The sequence below is a fragment of the Python bivittatus genome, unplaced genomic scaffold, assembly GCF_059951505.1.
Source record: "Python bivittatus isolate LINGU-HERP-01145 unplaced genomic scaffold, Pbiv_v1 ctg000120_np1212, whole genome shotgun sequence".
Classification (NCBI taxonomy): Eukaryota; Metazoa; Chordata; class Lepidosauria; order Squamata; family Pythonidae; genus Python; species Python bivittatus.
In genome coordinates this window covers 8,283,815-8,305,891 of record NW_028277037.1, presented here as the reverse complement: position 1 = coordinate 8,305,891, position 22,077 = coordinate 8,283,815, and the positions used below count along the sequence as shown (strand labels likewise).

General features: G+C 37.5%; 1 protein-coding gene across 1 annotated transcript in view; it reads left to right on the top strand.

The window, feature by feature from the left end:
• RELN (reelin) overlaps window positions 1-22,077 on the top strand; it is a 320,681-nt gene that overhangs the window by 71,611 nt on the left and 226,993 nt on the right. The window contains exon 3 of the mRNA XM_088134961.1: window positions 16,510-16,645. Within this exon, the coding sequence (XP_087991087.1) occupies window positions 16,510-16,645 (136 nt within the window). The remainder of the gene's footprint in view (window positions 1-16,509; window positions 16,646-22,077) is intronic.

Below are 22,077 nucleotides of genomic sequence, written 5' to 3'. Positions count from 1 at the left end.
GCAACTAGTTAACTTTGTTCATCTGAACATGATGGATTATGTTACACAATTCTTATAATTCTGAAACAGTAGGATGAGAGCTGGTATCGCTTCGGTCTTGGAAATGAAATAGGGATTGAATTAATAATTTTGCAAATCTCTGAGACAACAGGTTATTTTGATTCTGATCAAATCATTTCCATATTTAAAAACTGTCCTCTTTTTATGTTCTTACTCTTTGAATTCTTTCTAGATATCCAGCCTGTCATACAAATACTTCCTTCAATTAACTTCTCGTTGTGGGAAGAACCAAGCTACATTCAAATATCATTTATTATCTCTCCCATCAATCTTAACAAATTCTTTTAATTCATATCATATCCAGAAATCTCTCAAAATTAAATTCCCCTTCCACGGAATCATTGCCCATCAGATTCTCTTAGTTAATATTCAGTCAGAGATTATCCCAAATTAATTTCAGATGAATCAAAGATATCTAAGTTCATCCACCAAACATACACTTGTATTCTTCATTTTGCAATAATCAGATTTAGTTCTTATCACATGGGTGTTGTTTCAAGATAGAAATTATTTTGACTAAAAACCCCTCATCCTTAAAGATCAGGTCTCTGGAAAACACTTTTCACCAAAATATGTAGGAATGTAAGTATGTATGTATGTGTTTATGTGCGTGTATTTGTATCTATACGTCCTTCCACAGTTTAAATGTTAGTTACAATCATTCTCCAGAGCCTTTAATACTCAGAATATCCAAAAACACTTACAAGGATAGATCAAAAGTGGCTAAGCTTTGTGGTAAAGCCCATTTTCTTCCAAAATGCTTCTAAAGATGTTTCTGAAGTTTTGAGAATACTGAAGGAGCAGTAGGTTCTTGGAACGTAGGTATAGCGATGCCAGTCACTGTAAAACAGTATTGGGTCTCTTTCTTTCTGGATTTATATTAGCAGAATGGAGCCACGGAAGAAGTCAGTTTTTGGAAAAAACACAAACAGATTAGAGAGTGCATGAGCTAGACGTAGCAGATTTTGTCTATGTTCACATTTTGGACTGGCTTTGCTGTATCAGTGAGCAGAACAAGCCAACATTTGGTTTCTCATCAGGAACACAGGCTGTTCACTTGACCTATTACCTCTGAAACGGTTTCTGGAACTACTAAAAATGTCTTCCTTCTTTGATTACTTGCATGTCATTTCCTGGGCAAGCAGGAACTGTATTGTGAATGTGCTGACGGGGCAACACGATATAACCAATCCCTGATGCAGTGCCATCCCTGACCAAGAAATAATACATTATTCAGCGGAGTGCTCATTCTTTTAAAAAATGTGCTTTAAAACCACTGAACAAGAGACCATTTTTAATGTGGGGGGGGGGCAAACAATTTCAGCTGAGCAATATACACTTTCTAGATTAGCGTTCTTTGTTTTGTTTATTGTCCTTTATTCATTAATGTAGAAAAACGATTGACACATGCCCTTAAAACATCTCTTTGCATAATTTTAAAGGCAATCCTGTTATATTTCTGAGACAGACTTTCGACCTCTAGCATCTGGAGTTTATAAAGTGATTATGCAGACGAATAGGAGTACCAGGGAGAAATCAGTCCCATTAGCATACTACTAGGGGGCTGAGATTAATCAGTTTGGGTTTTTTTTAATGCTAAGCTTTCTGATCTGCTAATCTGCCTTACAAGAAAAACAATTAAGAAGCCATATCAGACTCACCACGCTATCCTTATTTACCTCTGTTCCTTTTGGAAATCAGTGGGGTAGCACAAATAAGGTACTTGAAGAAGAGAATTTGGCTGTAATTCTTCATGTCTGTTGAGAACACTTTTTCTCATTAAAAACAGGCTGAAGCTTAGAAGATCAGTCATTTTTATGTATTAATGTTTGCCTCCTGATTGTATGTTGCTTACTTGTTTATACTTTGAAATTAGCTGCATGTGGAATAAACCCTAATGTGGCTTCAGCAAGGCATTAACAGTATTTTATCCTTGCTGAAACCGATGTGATAATTACAAGATTTAGTACAGAACATAAAGGTATGTTTATCCATCCTTAGGACAAAATCCCATTAACATGATGCTCAGCAAATAAAGTTTACTTATTGATCTGTAAATGCTTTATAAAGACAGTAAAATCTGTTTCTCTGCTAAGTCATTGCATATTAGCTCGACTTTCCTCATAGGTTACAGGATCAAAAGATTCCCATCAGAATATTGGCCCACAGTTTTTGAAGTCTGTAGGTCAATCTATGGTAAGAAATTATTTTGATTCCACTGGTGGAATAGAAAATGATATTTCTGAAGCAGGAAGGCATAATCCCAAGTAAGAAGCTGATGCTCAAGGGTTCTTTCACTGCCCCATTTCTAAAGGAAAACTTTGAGGGCAAAATTTGCAGGATATTTATTTATTTATTCAATCAATCAATCAATCAATCAATCAAACATTGAGGCTGCATTAGTTGAATTGCACCTGTAGGTGACTTACAAAATATAATTAACTAGGATTAAAACAAGAAACAAAAGAGGAGATATTCATGACAAACAATCAAACAAAACACCCCTCTTGGAGAAAATAACAAGATCCATCGCATCCATTCCCAAGGCCTTCTGAAAAAGTCACCTCTTCAAGGGCTTCCAAAAGCAGAGCTGGGTTGGCGATACACTGCCATGGGAGTAGGGGTAGAAGGGCAGAAGCAAGACTAATAGAGCAGATGCTTTACTTGTTTGAACCATTACCAGGAACACTGTGTGACAATTTGGGAGATTCATCACAACAGATTCATGCTTCATTGTTCCATTTAGTTGAAGTCCCTTAATAAAAGCCTAAGAGGTGCACAAAGCCTTATACTCCCACTTACAGTATGTGCACAAACTTCTAAATAACTTCTGCTTGGGAATATTTGGGTGAAGCAGGTAAGCTTATGAAAACTGGGAAATAGGTAGCTCTTTTTTTCTTTCAGGATACATGCTGTTAATGTACATGTAGAGTACGACTCAGTTTCAATGTGTAAATGTGGAGATCATCATTCACTGGAGAGATTTGAAATGCTGTTCATTCAGTCAGTGACCAGCAACATTTGAATAAATACAATACCAAAGTAAAATCAAATAGGTGAGATAAAATACTAGCATAACGAAGATAAAATAACAAATAAAAATGTAACATACACTACTACAATGGTGCAAGCATAAATCTAAAATATTATAATCTATGAAGTAAAAATATATATCACCTAAAACGAGATGGCTAGAATGTATTAAACCTAAAAGGATAAATAAAACAAAAGTGGTTATTTCTGTGACCAGTTATGCCTTATTTTCATCAAGGCAACACAGGATTTGACTACTGCACAGGTGATAAAGGGTTTTGAATCTTCATAGAAATTGTCTGGCCTTCCTGAAAATTTACATATTAGGGGCAGAATATATGCAGACCTGATATCCCTGTAGAATTTACAATGTAATAATACATGTAGACATGGAGAAAAGATCTCTTTTTCATAGAAGTATTATGGAGGATTCTTGCAGTCCTATTTAAAAGTGATTTACTGAAAACAGTTTGCTACCTCTTGGGAAAAGGAAATAAATAGGGTCATAGCCATGTATTTTTTCCCCATGTATTTCCAAAACTGTAGATGCTGTATCTAATGTATAAAGTTCTGTTGCTCCAGTTACAACTGTGAAAATGTATTCCGTGTTGTGATTTTACAACAAAATAGGCTGGTTGTAGCAAACTCCAAAGATGCCAAAACGTTAATGTGGTGGGATCATTATGCAAATCCTGCCTTCATGTACATGTTTCAACATCTGACACAAGTATGTAAATCTTGCCACTTGTGTGATTACATCAGGGGGCATTTGTCATCAGTTGCCCCAGCCATAGTCAAAACAGTTCCGTTTGTTTCTGTTAAAAAAAGTAATTTGTTCCCTGTAAATCAAGAGGAAGAAAACATATTACAATGGTTTTATTCACAAAACAGATTTAACCAGATCAAGCAAGCTCTTGTAGGTGCATTACACAACAGTTTAAGTTTGATTAGTATTAATTTAGATTATGCTTGTTGTAACTTCGTCTGTTGTGTGAACCTGGTTGCCCTAGTTTGTAATACAGTGTCCTATGAGAAAACCAAAATGTGGGTTAATTCAGTAATCAAATTAGACATGTTTAGGGAATGTATCAATTGTGGTATTGTTCTGTTGTTCAATGGCTTCTGATGCTTCATGACTCAGCGGACATCATTTTTCAAGCATTGTGTTTCAATAATTGGCCCTTTGAGTTCATGTAAGCTGATGCCTCTCTTATCAATGATAGTATCTAGCCACCTTGTTTTCTGTCAGCCCCTTTCAATTGCCTTCAATTCTTCCAAGCATCAGAGTCTTCTCCAGTGACACTTTTATGTATCTAAAATAAATATCGTGTCCTTAAATGGTAGTACGGGACCATTGCCTCTCTCTGCACTATGGAAGTGCTTATATGGAGGGCCCCCTTACACAGCTCTATGAGTAGCCAATGAATTGAAGTGCAATAAGTAATGAAAAAGTATCCATGAGAAGAAATGGATGTACTGAGGCACAACTAAAGCATAACTTCTGATTGTAAATCTAAAACAAAAGCTGAGATTCTGAAAGCGGTAAGGCCCTAGTTCAAATTTCAAACTTGAGTCTGTACATACAGATTTTGCAGAAGCCTGATGATGGGCTTAGATCCAGTTTACAGAAAATATGTCTTAAGAAAGAAGGTGGAAAAAAGACTAAGGCAACTCTTATCTAAATGAATGACACCCGTTTTATGATTGGATCAAGCTTTCCGTGCCCATTCATATCAAAAATCTCTCCATTTGCATTCATTTCTTTAGACAGCAGAACCCAACAGTAGTTAGCATTTTGTATTTGTTGTGGAGACAAAGAATGAATGGATAATTTCAGAGGACTAGAGCACAACTGTATTATCTGAAAAATGATTATTCCATTTTCCCTTTGATGAATATTTCAATAACTGCCTAATATCATAGTTTTTCTCTGAATTTATACTTGTTCGCTGAACTCCCTTGACTTCAGATGCCTAGTGATCATTTTGTCCCCCAGGAATCCCCAAGTTGACAGCAAACAACCATAAAAAGACTGGGTAAATCAGAACTTGGAACTACTTCTGACCTCCCTTTTAACAAATACATATGCTTAATAAATTGACAAAGAATCTAATTCAGTATCTTGGGGGAATTATGCAAATAGAAGGTTATACTCTCCTCCCAGCAGCCTCTCATTTGCATATATGTAACTCATGTCAGCTGGAAGTCATAAATCCCTAAGACAAAGATACATTTCCAGTGGATTCTGACAAAAGACCTGCTTGGAAAATGTTAATTAAGAACCCATCATATTCAGGTCATTTAAAAAGATGAAGGAAAGAATTTAAATTCATAAATGGTGGGTGAGATGCAATGGTTACCTTTTGAAAAATGGGCAGTCTATGAACATTGAAAACTAGCCATATTTTAACTCCTTTGCATTATAGGGAACATAGTGATAACAAATATGAACCAAATAACAGTTTACTTAGAAGCAGCCAGTTTCAATGTACTATAACCAAGTGGAAGATCAGAATACTGGGGGCAATTACAAAGCAGATCCTATAACGTAGTTACAATCATTTTGTGATATCTTGCCTATGGAGGAAAATGTTAAAACTTAGAAAGGCTGCTCACTTGTCAACAATTCTGGGGAGCTTACGCAGGGTTAAAAACAGCAAGCAGACCCCACTCTGCAGTAAAAATAGTAAAAATAAAACCCAAACATTAAAAAAAGTTTGAGAGGAAACACAATAAAATTTACTATACCATTGCTGAAGTAGCTTGCACACATGTTTGTGCTCTTTTGTTTGGCACTAATAAAGATATTACTCAAGTGTAGATTTTGGATTTTTTTCCAAGGGTTTAGTAAGGGTATGACACCTGTTAACAAAACATTTAGGAATCATGTGTGGGGGAAGGACATTGGAAGAGGATCTTGACAAAAGCACATTTGTTTTCCATGTGTTCAGAAGAACATCTGAATGTTCCTTAATGGGTGTAGAAGGAAAATCGCTGAATGGTTGCAGTCATAAAAAGAGAGAGGATTTTAATGGTATTCTATCATGGGGATATTTTTTGGGTAATCTCTGATTTTGAATACAGGTGAAATTAGCTAAAACTGGATGCAGTCCTTGTAGGAGCATCTCTAGCAAGCAGGTCTTCCAGTAAAAATAGCTGTTGTGAAGCTTATGGTGTTTAGTAATCTCTTTCTCCCCCAAAGCCTTAGCATCAAGAATGAAGATTTATAAGGCATTCTTGGAAATTTTGATCCCTATTTGAGGTGGGCTGTAGTTCCAGTTGGAAAGAAGGAATCCCTGGAGAAGATCTCAAATATTAAAGCAATCACTGTCAATCTCTTTTACAAAACACAGGAACCCCTTTTATCTTTCTTCTGTAATGAAGTGTGTTCCATCTGTTTTTTGATGAAGAAACCTAGAATCATTCTGTTCAAATTTAAATGTAATTATAATTAAAATATATTAACTAGAGTTGCTATGATTGCTCCCCAAGTACCTGTGATAACTTTTGAAACAGGCCCTACTCAAGAGTTTGAGAAACTGCATGTACCCTATTTTATATAATTATGATATGTATTTTGTCACAAGCATGGTAGAAGGAAAAAGAGCAAAATGTATAAACTTAAATTTCACAACAGCTCTTTTCCTCTGTACAGATTCCATTATGACCTGGTTCAAACATCACACTAAATCATAATATGGCTTGTTTGATTTTGGTTTTATCTATTATGTAAACCCAGCCAATGTAACTTCATCATTTAATAAGTCATGATGAAGCAAATAATGGATTATAATCTATATAATACAGACACCATAGTTTAGTATTATATCTGTATGCAGCCATAGATTTACAGTCTGGAATAGGCAGGTTATTGAAATTATATGCAAGTAGCTGTTTGAGAAAAATTGTTACATTTAATGTGTTCCTGATAAAAAGTTTGTCTGAAGCTCTAAAATGCTGTAACTGCTAAAAACTTACAGAGTTTTGCAAAATTCCAAGAATAAATATTCTGAAATATTTTAATACTCTTTAACAAAGAGGTTAGGACTTAAAATATTTGTCTAATTTTAAAGCACACTTATTCCAGAGCAATGCTGTTTTTTTTAATAATAGAAAAACTTCTATAAAATAATTTCATTGCATGAAGTAAGCTAAATCTGGCATAACCCACTGAATTGGAAAAAAAAGGGCCTTCATTGTCAGTATGTTCTCCTTTGCGGAGCTTAATAATTTATCAAGCCGTGCTGACCCCTAATTGATTGCAAAAGCCAGCTGTGTTTTAGAAGTCTGTTCTATCAAACTCGATGGATGTTTTTTTCCTGTGAAACAGAATGTAATCATCTGGAAAAAAATCGATCACTAGCTGTATGTTAGATATGAATGTAGTTCACTTAGGGCTTCCTTCTAAATGCCAGTGGGTGGTTGTTAATTGAGTAATTCCTCTGACTTTAATGGGATTATCATAAGAGAGCTGGTTCCAGAATCATTCCATGAATTATTCTTGTTTTTAAACAGATAAAACAGTGCAACAACTACAAGGAAAGGTTCCTAATGCACTACTTTGTTTTATGGGACAACACGATTCATACAATGAAATGCCGTATTGAAATGCCCTATTGTTGGCATACAGTATATTTGTTTTGTCTGTTGTTTGCTTTTGTTTATACCTTGTGAGATTGTATGTCCAAGTAGAGGAGGGCTGATTCCTCTTGTCACATGCCTCAGTGCTATATGACCAGGAGATGGAGTTGTATCGGGGTTCTTTTTTTTCCACTTATTTAACAATTGCCAGAAAATAATACATGGTGTGAGAGCCCTATCTAGCTCACATCCTAGGATTGGGAGAAAAACGCCTACCTAGAAGAAAAATGGTGGCAGTGAGAACAACCAAGCCACTACTGTAAGGATTTGAAGACCCAGAGAGCTTATGGCACAGGAGGTTAAAAGACTCCATCCTTCCATCCCACGTACTCACTTTGTTGCTACATCGTATAGATAAAAACAGTGCACAGGTTTGGAGGGAATAATGGGTTGGATTATCTTTGCAACTGCAATATTATGATTAATGATGAGAGCCTCCCCATGTTGTCTGAACATGTAAGTATAAAAGTGTCCTCGGACAATTCTGAAAGCAGCACCTAATAATCATGAAGCTGCATCTTCTCAAAGCCTTTGACAAGACACACTGCCTTAACATTATGAGCACGTAGGTTTGGAGAAGTACTTTGGTTGCTTCACAAAAGGCCCCTTCAGATGTTCTGAGCAGCTGTAACAAAAGGTGAAAACCTATGAATCTCTCAGTTGAATCTCTTTAGTTGATGAGACTACAAAAGTACAACTAGATGTTGACTCACCCAAATAGTTACCCATCAGAAGAACAGAACGTTTCCCTTCCCTTCCCTTCCCTTCCCTTCCCTTCCCTTCCCTTCCCTTCCCTTCCCTTCCCTTCCCTTCCCTTCCCTTCCCTTCCCTTCCCTAGAATCAGAAATATTTTAGCATTCCTTGTTCTTCTCATGGTGTATATTTCTGGTTCTGTCCTGTCTTCTTTACTGCAAAAGTAAGCAATAGTTTTTCATTGTGTATATATGAATATGTATGTATGTATGTATATGAAAATATATGAAATACATATGCATTAAGTGATATCCTAAGAGAAGGATTGGCAAGATGGTGACTACAAGCTCCAGTGTACCCCTTTGTTGCCTATCAGATTCCCTATTCCTCTTTACTTTTTAAGAATATATTTTAATTAAAAATTAATAAGAATATAATTTAATTAAAATGAATACAAAGCAAACCAGTAGCCACACGCATATTTACTAGCCACACAAAGATCCCATTTGGACATAAGAACATCCTGAGTGTTGGGAGCAGTTCTCTTCTCCTTACATGGGTGTTTTGTGATTGGTTGAGCCCAGCATAGTAGCTGTTTCATGGCAACCACTTCTGTGACATTATCCAGCATGAGCTCTCAAAATTCCAAATATGCCCTCATCAGAAAAAGCTTCCCCATTTCTCTGCATAAAATTATCATAATTTAGCTTAATGTGTTCTCCAAGTCCAAATAATGGTTACAGATTGTGGTTAAGGCTCTTCTTCTTAATTACTGTAACTAAGGCTTGTTGTAGACTAACTTTAGCCATGACTTTGCATGCTATTTGAATCTACCCTAGTAGCTAACATATGGTTAAACAGTCATTAATCCTATAGGAAAATGAAATAAGATTAAAAAAGAGCTGCAAAGAGAACCTTTTTTTCCCCCTTCGAGTCAGTGTTGACTCCTGGCGACTACCTGGACAGGTCCCTGCAGTTTTCAGAAGTGGTTTGCCATTGCCTCCTTCCTAGGGCTGAGAGACCATGACTGGTCCACAGTCACCCAGCTGGCTTCATGCCTAAGGTGAGACTAGAACTCACGGTCTCCCAGCTTCTAGCCTGATGTCTTAACCACTACACCAGTGTTGTCCAAACTTGGCCACTTTAAGATGAGTGGACTTCAACTCCCGGAATTCTGGGAGTTGAAGTCCACTCATCTTAAAGTGGCCAAGTTTGGACAACACTGCACTACACCAAACTGGCTCTAATGAGAAGTACTGAAGGATAATATTTGGCATTCCTACCTGGGGTTTTTCACACAGCCCAAGAGTTCTGAGGGCTTTGTTTGAAAACAAACGGGCTTGTGACAGACTGTGGGAAGGGTGGGAAAGGAAAGTTACAGAACATAGACATAAACAATTGAGAGATAGAGGGCACGTCCACTGACACTTATCTCATGAATAGCAACTTAGTCCAGGTGGGGAGAAATCTGAGAAAAAGTTTCTCAAAATATTCAGTGAGGCTCCACCTTAATTCCATTCCATTCAAGTGATTTCTTCTTCAGAAGATCAATGACCATTCGTCTCCACTGTGTCCACTTTGATTCCTGGTTGACCAAGGGATAGAAAGATGTGGTGAGGCCCTGATCTTTTCCACATTCTATTCCATTGACCAAATCTGTTTGGTTCATCCACCTTTTGTTATTCCCAGGGCAAGAGAATGTCCTAGGGACTCATCCACACAAGTTGTTGTTGAGCACATTTTTTGCTTCTTCCTCCAAGTTAGCCATTGTTCTTCTTAGAGGTCCTTTAGCATCCATAATAATAGTTCTTATGGAAGGCCCAAGGAGCACAACTGAGACATGGACTTGATTTGCTCCTACCTCAACTTAACTCACTATAAATGAGGCTGAGAAATTCCTATTATAGTTTTCAAAATTATGTATTCATTCCAGATAAATATTACAGATATCTTACTGAAATCTGTGTAGTTCTTGCTTCCTTCGTCTTGCCCAACATTGTGGGTCTTGGCAGAGCAGGAGGCCACTGTGGAGTTTACCTCTGCCCGGCACCAGTGCTGAAATGTCTGTCCTCAGGAACAGAGGAGACCAGGGCCATTTGTGGGGAGTTAGCTGTTCACCTGTAGGGTAGCTAGTGGGTTGGTGGGTCACCAAATCATGCTGGGAAGAAACATTGCCTGAACCAAGTTATAAACTGGGAAAGTACGGTTTGAGCTCTAACTTCAGATGTAATTGAAATATTGGTTTGATCTTGGGTATGGATATAGTTAGTTTTGTTATTTGGTTGTAATGGAAAAACCACAGCATTATAAATCCTAGAAATATTGAATTATGAAATAAGAGAAAAGGGAGGCGAGAAAGGAATGAGAATAACACTAAATATTGGTCTGATAAACAAAACATGAGTGTTATAGTTCAACCAAACCATTCCAGAGAGATACTATAATGTCCTGCAGCTTTCCCCAATATGTTGGCATCTAGATGCATTGGACTAGAGGTTCCATCATCCCTACACAATGCACCAATCGGTCATGCTGGCTGAGGTTTGTGGGAGCACATCTTGAGAGCAACATATTGATTGAGATGCATTAAGTGTAGAGGATAAACCATCAAGATGCAAATGAGGAGGTTGTCACTCCTGAACTTGTTTGTGCCTTAAAATCTCTAAATATTACCTCATTTTCATATTCGTCTGCAACATGGGGGGAGTAACACTGTCCTATCCTACAGGGGCTTTTTAGGAAAAGCCCCCTGCTCAACTATTGTATGTGAAGGACTTTGAGACAATATAAATTCTATATAAGTTATATATTACCACTGCCACACTTGAAACTCAAGTCTTCAGGATTCCATTGACCTCATTTGGAACCCTTTGGAAGAGTTAAAGCCCTAGACAGGTGACAAGGTTGCTGAAGATGCTCAAATGACCTTGTCTTGGTTCAGGTTATATAGAACTTTTATTACAGGAAATGCCAAAAAATAGAGAACATCCATCTATTATGGATAAGCTCCCTCTCCCCACTTTAGTGGGCTTGGATCAGGCATGATATATAGCCAGAATCCCTAATAGTTTCACTGTAAAGTAATATACAATGGAGAGAGGCATAATGAGATGGAATGACATATATACTGTTTCAACACACAATAAAACTCAAGGGGAAGATAGTTCAGAGAAAGTCTTCCTTACATTTTTAAATAGCGTATGATTTAGTGAGTCTTAGTTGCTGCAGACTTTGGCTCTTCCCCAAGTGACACAAATATATGTAGAAACTCAATTTTTTTGTTTTGTTTTTTATTAAGGATGTGCCCAGTTATTTTTCTTTAGTACCTGCTGGTTCTGTATTAAATTATGTGAATATTCTGAGCATTTGTAAGGAAAAGAGAAGCATATGGTTGAAAACAAATGAAACCAAAGCTGTGCCAGTGGCATGTCTATCACACACCAGGGTTGTTTTGAGAAACTGCCGCATAATTACCTTTTTATGCTACCTCCTCCCGTTCTCCATAGCAAAATCTGGCTTCTCATGCATGTGTGTTCATTTTCACATCCAAGGTCTACAGTGAATGGTAAGTCTATGGGAACACAGCTTTACTTAGAGCACAACAAAAATCTGAAGATGTGCTTTTCCCTTCCCTCTTTTTTCTGTACAACTGCATTGTAGCCTGCAGTTCTAGACAGGAAAGAATTCTCAGTGGGACTTACTTCTGAGTAAACATATATAAGTTCTTTAATTAACTTCTACCTTAATGATATTTTTCATTTTCATTTCACCTCTGCATATCTTTGTTCTACCAATACGCTAAGATAAAGTCTTTCCTGCTTACGAGTTAGAGATCACAAAAAATCCGTTTAATTAAAAAAAAAATTATTAGTGAAGTACAAAGAATAATACAACCGTGATAATATAGTGAAAAACTATGCGCACTGCAGTAATTAAAAAACTCTATGACTAAAAAGAAAGGAAAAAAATAAAAATAAGAACCATACAATTAATTCAATCCTTAAACGTATTATTAAATGTAGACCTTATGAAAGCATGTTGTTCCATCTTCTCGTTATTAGAATGGCATTTCCAAAATTGATAAATACATATCCTGAATCCATTCCTTCACCTCAGAAGTATACATTTCTTTCGATCTACGTTAAAAAAAAAAATCAGATTGAAATAATGGTTTTCACTGTCCGGGTATGTTCAGAAGAGGATGAAGATGATTTACTTAGTAGATTAAAAGTCAAATTCCAGTCTGATGCTATCATTCTAAAGTGTGGGCACAATTCTACAGTGAACGTTTCTATTGTATTCCGAGTATTAAACAAAGCTCCTTTCATCAAGGATGGATGTGTGAATTTATCTTCTAGTGCACTGTGAGAGATTGAAGTCCTTGCCTTAGAGCTATACTTTTAATTTTTGCTTAAGGTTCTTCGACTGTTCAGCGGTTATTTCAAATGTTACAAACACATTGCATTAATTAGACTGTGAAAGGCTATGACGTTTTATTTATCCATTTAGTCAGTCAGTCAAGTTCTAAACTGCCTCAATTGCTGCAGCAATTCTAGGTGGCACACACTGATGTATTCAAAACAATTCAGAACAAGAGGAGGAGGAGGAGGAATAATTAAGAACCCACACCAGGGGAACAACACAACAATTGCACAACCTAACTCATCAGTTGATCACAGTCAACGTCCAAGAGGGACTCTGCTGAAAGACCCAGGACTTCAGAAAGGACCATAGGTTTGGGTCTTTGTGGATTTTGGGGGAAAGCTGTTCCAGAAGGCAGGGGTAGCCACAAGGAAGTTTTATTTTCTAACCCTTCTGTAGAGCTGTAGAAAACATTTAAAAGGGACACTTGACAAAGCATGTTAGCATGAGTGAAGCACTTCCCTTAAAGCACCTTGTGCAGATGTGCAGACAACTGAAGATAGCCTTTGAAGCAGACAGGCACGTCCTCCAAAGGATGCGACAGCAGCTCTAATGCTTAAAGAAGGCATGCTTCACTTGTGCTAATGGGATTTGTAGAGGGCTACAAATACTTTCAGATACTTCCCATAGGCCCATTTTTCAATCAGTGTTGTTGTTATATAAATCTAGAGGGGCCAGGAAAGTATGATTTTCTATATACTTATACCTTTCCTAATGAGCCATAATCCCCAGATTCTCAGCTTTCTTTTAAAACAGAGAGTTAGTCTCTTGCTCTTCTGGAAGTCAAGATCTAAAGCACAAAGAGAGGTCATTCTTTTGCACATTTTGTAGAAAGACCCCTTCCTGCTTTTCAGTATTTTTAACCAATGAATTAACAATATTATCAGCAACCAATATCATACGCTATTATGGTACAGGTTTTTTTCAGACCTTTCTGATAGGAAGTGATTACAGGTAGTCCTTGTTTAGCAACCACAGTTGGGACCGGCAACTCAGTTGTTAAGCAAAGTGGTTACTAAGTGAAACCACAACTGTGCTTATCATCTCTTCAGCGTTCCTTTGTTTTACAGACCTGCAAAGGTCCTAAATGTAAGGATTGGTCGCATTTCATCACCACTGTAATTGTGAACAGTCGTTGTATGAGACAGTCACTAAATGAAGACTACCTGTACTATCTACTAAAAAATAATTAAGAAATCCAGATTTCATTATGGCTGTGATTAAGCAGTAGTATATCCTGCTAAAATTAATTAAATTAAATTAAATTAAAAAATAAGAGTGCAGACAGGAATTTGTAATATAGTATTTCTGACTCTGATCTTTTAAACATGGGAAGTTCTTCTCAATTTATAATTTTTTAAAAAATCCTACCAATGCATGCAGATAAAGTCAATCATTGTTACATACATGTTGCACAAAGCAAGTTAGTGTCTGAGAGACTAAGTTATGACAGTGGAGTCCTTGGGGTTCTCTGCATTTGGTTCTTTTCTTGCAAACGTTTCATTACCTGGCTAGGTAACATCTTCAGTGCTCCTGAAGATGTTCAGTGCACTGAAGATGTTACCTAGCCGGGTAATGAAACGTTTGCAAGAAAAGAACCAAGCTCAGAGAACCCCAAGGACTCCACAGTTCAACCCTGAGCTGCACATATTCACCTCTATTGGTAAGTTATGACAGCTTTCAAGGAAGATAGTTTTGTTATGACCACTGGGAGATGGGCATATAATGTAGGACACCATGGAAAGTGTTCTAATGTTATTATTCAGTCTTTTACTGTGATGGAATTGTTTAATTTTCCAGTCTCCTACCTCCTGGGTAGGGTCTCTGTAAAATTTGATAAGAGGCTGCTCAGAAATTAGTGTTTTCTCATGCATTGTACTCTGTGTGAAGATATCCATGCCACTTATATGTTACCTAAAGAACAGAGCCCAGGATGGTGTAGGTCACGTGACATTGTAGAGTTGAAGGCCATTGGGGAATATATTTATTTATTATAATTATATCCTGATTTTCTTTCCAGGATGATGCTCAAAGTGGCTAATAATTCCTTGATCCAAGAAGAAATAAAATAGTACATGACATTTTTCAGTGTGGACTGAGAAAGATTATAATTGCTTTCCTGGAAGAAAATATATTATTACCCCATTGTTTTATGTAGCACTTTCTTTACATAGGACTACTGTTGCATTGGCAACTGAAAATTCAGTTGACATTTCCAGAGTTTCAGTGCATAAGGAATAGTAAAAATGCTGAGTGTGATAGAAGTTTCTATAAGAGTATGTTTCTATTACATAAAAGTTGAAACAGTCTGAGTCATTTTGAGAATTTTGATCTGTTAATTTGATTCTTTTGGGACAGGGTGTTGAATATCATTAAGTAGTAAGTTTACTGTTTTGACTGCAGGTCGTAACAACATAACAAAAAAAACAATATAATAATCAGCATATATAAAAAGAAATGCAACATACAAAGAAATTAAGTTGAACTTAAATCTATGCTATAATTGAGAACATAAAAAATTATTTCTGAGTTTAAAAGAAAGCTTAGCAAAAGTAACATCCTGATTATTAAAAACTGGCATTGTGTCTACAGTCATTCTGCATTTGACCCCTAAAGTTTATCTATCATCAGTGCTTCTTTCCTGATTTCATCATAGATGGGGCAGTAAAGACTATAAGGAAAGATGTCTTCCATTTGGCTGTCCGAGAGGAAGAAAGGCACTATTCCAGGGGCGTTTGCAAAACCTCCATTTAAAATACTCTGAAGGCACAGGTTGTAAGTGAAGGGATGTAGAAGCCTTCCTCAGTAGAGCATTGGTAAGGTGGAGGCTTCTATGTTTCTTACAGTGGCAGTACCAGAATGGATACTTTGACGGCTGTAGTACAGTTGATATCCCTGTCGGCCTCCTGTTTGGGGACCCCGGATCTAATATTTGTTCTGGTCTGAGAACTAAGTTCCACCATGGGAGTCAGGGATTACAGTTATAGGGGATGAGGCTACAATTTTGGTCCATCGATTCTCACCCGTATAATATAAGTAGGATTTTCAAGACTTTCTAGGTTTTTTGTAGTACCTTAACAGTGCAAGATGGATTCTAAGATATTCCGGATAGTCTAACCTCCGTTCTTAGATAAACAGCAGGAATATTCTGGGGAAGACCCAAAATAATTCTTAGGAAATTGTTCTGGGCTACTTCCAACTGGGCAATTGTCTTCATATCCCACTCATGGATATGGAACATTTTTGCAAGATACAGGTGAAAGGTTTTTTTTTTTGCTTTGCTAAAATATATATACTTTTGTTTATAATTTTATGTATTCCATTTCTACCCCAACTTTATACTCTGACAAATAGTCCAAGTATCAAAAACATAATAGAAAAGGTTAAAATTAATACTAAATGCTAAAAATCAGTTAACATTTCAAAGTCTAGTGAAAGAAATGCATTGAGAATATAGGAGAATATAGTCTTATAGTTCAAGACAAAAAGTAAAATTCTTTCATATTGGTGCTCAAGGTAAAAAAATGATACAGATAGAATGCTATGTATGTTACACAATTGGATTTGTTATAAATGCGTGTATTAATGCTTCTAAAGAAATAAAATGAAACTGCTTGTTTAAATGCATGAATATTTCTTTATTTTGTCTCTTCCTTGTAGGAATAATGTCTGATCACCAATTTGGAAATCAATTCATGTGCAGTGTGGTTGCATCACATGTCAGCCATCTTCCAACCACAAATCTCAGTTTTGTTTGGATTGCTCCTCCTGCAGGAACAGGCTGTGTGAATTTTATGTAAGTGACTGGTATGGTTATTGACATTGTTAAGTGAAAGTTACTTTGTGGTAGAAGGACTGTAGAAGGTAATAAGTATATAAATATTCTACATTCATAAATCTCAGCATACATGAATTATGGTTTAAATCTTCCCTTTTGCTATGGCAAATCATGTAGTTATAAGAGACCCACAGGCCACCTAGTCTAATCCTTTGCAACAAGAAAACACAGTCCATATATATTTTCAACTAGCAGACAGGAATATTTGGCAATTCATAAAGATGAGCTAGATGTTAACTTTTTAAAACATTTTACTTGAAAATAACTGTAGGTTGTTCTGAATTTGACTGACAGAGAGATACCGAAGGAAGAAGTTTAATTCTTTTTCTTGCACAATTTTATAACATAAAACAATTGTCCCTGGAGCTTGTTTGTTTAGCCTGTGTAATATGTAGCTTGGCTTCACAGCATATATTTAATTATGTGTTTTATTGGATGAAATAGTTCCTCACAGATATGAGCAGTGAGTAGCAAGGAAAGATGCAAACATCTTTTCAAAATGTCCCAAAGGTTAGAATGCCAACCCTACCCCTTCCAGTGTAATAGATTTAGAAGGAGATGGTTTCCTCTCATTTTGTCAGTGATGAAAGACCAGCATAAGGCAGTTCAGATGCAGCAGCTTAAAAACGTTATTAAGTTATTAAATTATATTTTCAGATGCTTAAAGTTACTCTCTTGAATTACACATGATACCCACAGAACCATAGTACATTTTTAGGGATAAGAATCTGGAAATAGTTCAAAACCATATGAAGATAGTAATGCCTGGCCTGGTCCATCAGTAGATAAATATATTGCTGCTCGTTTGCAAACTGTTTGAGCATGGGCCTAAAAGGACGAGTATCGAGAATTAGCAAATGTATATCAGGATAAGATGGTGCTTCTCCAAACTCGATGATCATGTGGCTGCTCTCAGTGGACCAATTTGTAGGGTTCTCAGACAGTAAGATGAAATTGCAAATTGGATTCAACCCTGACTGGTTAAAATCAATTTGCAATGTCGATTTGCTTTTGAAAACTGGAAAATGTACGTTTAAGAAATATGGTAATGATATCTATTGTTGGTGCAAATAATAAAAGAGAGAGTTGTTATCATTATTCTAGCACTCAATGGACTATGAAGCCAGTCCTATGAGGCTTTAACGTACACTGTATTATACAGCCTTGGTACAAAAGGCTCTTGAAGAGTTTATTCCAGCAAAACTTTTATAGTATGTTTTTAAGAACTAGCATAAGATCACCCTGGAACTGTGATTTCATGAGTAAATGCTTGATCTTAACCTGAAATCTTGTGAGGAATATTCAATCTGTTTAAAAGAATTAATCTAGTTACTACAGTAGCATAATAGGCATTATCTTATTATTCTCCTATTGACTTAATACATATACAACCTTACAACAAGTTTAAAAGATAAGCCAATCTCTTAGCTCACAAAGAGATATATTTATTTAGGAGCTAAGATTTAAACTAAGGACTTCAATTCATATTCTTTCCAGCTCCCATCTCACAAAACAGCAAGATTTGACTCCTCCTGTATTACTTTCTGTTTTATTGGTGCTTCTTTCCATCCACTGACAACTTTATTTTGATGCTTTTGAACTTGCAAGCCCCGGCATAAAGCATAATAAAGTTTTTCTCCTCTAACTCTCCACGGACAGGCTCATTCATCACTTTCCTCTTGAACGTGGAGATGGAGAGCTTGGAGCACTAGGTGACTGGATGGGATTCTTTCTCTGCTGTTCCCCCTTTTCCCTTTTCTCCTGCTTAGTCCTTGGTTTGGGAAGAGATTCCAGGTAGAGACCATCATGCCAAGGCTGTGATTGGGCTTCACATGCCCAAAAAAGGAACCGTGATTGAATTTTCCAAAATCGAGGTGTGGTTGGTAGAGTGAGAAGAAGGCTGCTCATTCAGCACTTGCATGGACCCCCATTCCCATACTTTTCAGAGAAGAAGGAATCAAATGCAGCGTGTTAATTCATTTACTTGTTGCTGCCTGGCTCTGACAGATTTACATTTTCCATCACTTCAAATCCACAGGATACATATTCCAGGTGGCTTTTGATGCTTGTGTGTTTATATGGGGGGAGGAACCATCATAATTTTTTTTCTCTGTTGATAGGGCAGAATGAGAGCATGGGTTAATGAATTGCCTTTTTCTTTCTGCTTCATTTTCCCTACCCATAGACAGCATGTAGGTATAAGCATATATTGTTAAAGAAGAAAGGAAGTGTATTATGTAAGTGCCCATGTTCTGATGATGTAACACAGGCGGTTTTATGATTTTAAAAAAAGAGCTATTGGTTTCCTTTAGTAGAAATACAGTAGAAGCTGTCTGTATTCTTAAGGGAGAGACAGTTTGATCTAATGGTTAAGGCACTGGAATACCAGCAGGGAAACTATGAGTTTTAGTCCTGCGATATTGTCCTGACTTGAAGGCTAAACAAACAAGCAAACCAACTCAAGGCACGTTGTCCATAGAGATTTGTCCAGTCAAATATATTTCCTCAATCAGACAATAGATGTTATTGAAAGAGTGTCTCTTTCTAGCCCAGGATATACTTTAGCCAGTGACGCTCTCATAAAGTTAAGGACACCAAATAAATCTGCTTGAAAGTAAATATGCTTTGGGGTGAATGCCTATAAACCATTTCCTTAAGAATAAATTCCTTTGAATTTGGTAAGGAAATATCCATAACAATCATCCTGCCAAATATGAAGTGGTTGCTCTGGCTTAAATCCAGTAGGATGTGCACCAAGCCATCAAAAGCTCTTTTGAAAAGTTGATTGGCTCTCTGTGGCGGGATCCTGGGCAGCTGAGCTGTTTGATAAAATTTGGCTTGCAAAAAAAAAGCCAGCAGTGCCTGTCATCCCCTTGTTGTTAGTTGTGTTGAAGAATGGTGTGCATGGAACCTACTGATGCTTATGATTCCCTGACTAGTCAGGAATTCACATTTTGCATTTATTCTCCTTGTTCAGTTTGGGGATGTAGGAAATTAATAGAAGAATTCAGAAGCATTTTGAAACAAGGTGGGCTGGGATAGCTTGTATTTTACTTAGCGCTTTGGGCTTATATTTTACTATTTAATATACTAGGTACAGGCAGAACTACAGATTACACTTGGCTTGAAGGACCTTTTCGGTTGGGGGAAAAACAAAGTTGGGCCAGGAAGATGTTTTCTCAGCTGCAATTGCTCTGTCCACTCCTTCTCCCTTTGCAATCATATCATTCTGTAGTTGCCATTTTGTTATACGGTATGCAACCTATAATTGTACTTTGCTGACTAAATGGCATTATCATTCCATTTAAGGGTATTTTGAAATACCTCGGTTGCCAACTCTAAGTGAATACTATATAAGAAATAGTTAAAGTTGACAGTATTTCTGAAAATGGTTCAGTTTATAATGGATTCGTATTTGAGAAAGCCAGAGACTTGCTTATCAATGGGACTGGAAATTGTCATCTTCTTATGTTGATACTAAGAAGAGCTAGATTCCCTTAGTTTTAGGAATGCAGAGACAGCTTTTTCTTCACATGTATTCCATTCTGACCTCTCCAGTGACAGATCACAGGTTTGCTAATTAGTCCCTGATATTTTGCAACGCTGATGTTTATGCACTGAGAACTGAACAGTAGCTGCCCTTGAGAAGTGTAAGATAACAGCTTCCAAATACCAAAGTCCTATTCTGGATTTCATCACAGATTTGGGATGTTGTTTTAAAACCTATTAGATGGCTTATGTGTGAATGATTAAAAATGGAAGTGGAGCAGAAAAATACGCCCCGTGGCTGCTTGGTGAGGGAGTGGGAGGCAAACAGGGCAATGTCGTGTATCTGCCCTTCGGAAACAGTGGCCTGCCTGTTCTGTACAGCAATGCAGATAAACCTTTTGTCCGTCGATAGTTGAATCCAAACTGTTAATCTCTCAGCAGTGTTCCACTGTAGGATTTTCCTAGGGCTGCAGCATTATGATGAAAGCAACTGAAGATGGGCTCTGTTTGACAGCCAATCTATAACAATGGAAAGGATAAAGAAAATGCATATTTCTGCATCCCTCCAGAATTTTGGCGAATTGGCTGCTTGATGTCAACTGCTTAACACTGTATGAGTTTGGTGCGGCCGAGGCCCATCTCAAGAAACATAAAACCAGAGGACAATCTTATTCTGACTGCAGCCAGAAAAAGGGACTCTGTAGCGTATGCAACTCGTTTTTGAATATTTTATTTCAGTGCATGCAGTCTCTGCCAGAAAGTCATTTGGACTAAGAATGAAAAACATATTTCTGTGGGCAACGTTTACTTCCAGTGGGTAACATCATCCTTCATTGACCTACATGGTACCAAAATAAAAATCACCGCAGGGAAGTCCCCCCCCCCCCCCGCTTTTGTGTAATTCCAGTTCATGCACAGTTGCAGGAGGTGGGAAAATGTGGAGAGTATTTCTGAGTAGGATCCAGTCATATTTTTCCCAACCATCTGAAGTTTTAGAATTGGAATTTGTTTCACCTTTCACATCCTGGAGGGATGTGCCTGGTGTTGGATTTGCTGTCATTAGGGTCTGCCTTGACGCTGATCTGTTCTTCCCAGAAAGAAATGTTTACACTATTTCAGAACAGTTTTTAGTCCACCCAAAACACTGACTTTATATCTCAGGATATACAATTACCTGTTTCTAAATGCGTCCCACTATAGCAGTATTTCTGAACCTTAGCAACTTTAAGATGTGTGGACTTCAACTCCCAGAATTCCCCAGCCAGCATGGCTGGCTAGGGAATTCTGGGAGTTGAAGTCCACACATCATAAAGTTGCCAAGGTTGAGAAACGCTGCACTACAGAGTTACCATCTTGGAATTCAAAAATATTGCTTTAGTGAGCAGAGCCAAACAGTGGATCAGATTATGGAAATTGGGACAGAACCAGAGTGGCATATGATGCATTAGGATAGATGTTGGCAGAATTGGACAATGATCAATTACATCTTGTTGGTTCAGAAGGTTGAGTAATTATCAATATATTTTGTAGTTTATTACTTGAATATTAAAAGGGGGACGCGGTGGCGCAGCGGCTTAATGACGCTGAAAGTTGCCGGCCAGAAATGGTTGACGCTTCAGCGGTTCGAGTCCAGCCTTCGCGTTAAACAGGGTGAGCTCCTGTTTCCTCCCCAGTTCCTGTCAACCCAACAGTTCGAAAACTTACGTGAGTAGATAAATGGGGACTCTCACTCCAGTGGGAGGAAAAATGCTGGCGGCGCCTTGCAAAAAAGGAGTTGGGAGCAGTTGCCGGTAAGCGCGAAAAACCGCGCGCGCCCGAAAAGGGCGCGAAGCAACGGAAACCCCGCCTCCTGCGCTCACCAGCTGGGCTCTGCCCTAGGAAGGAGGCTCTGGCAAACCACT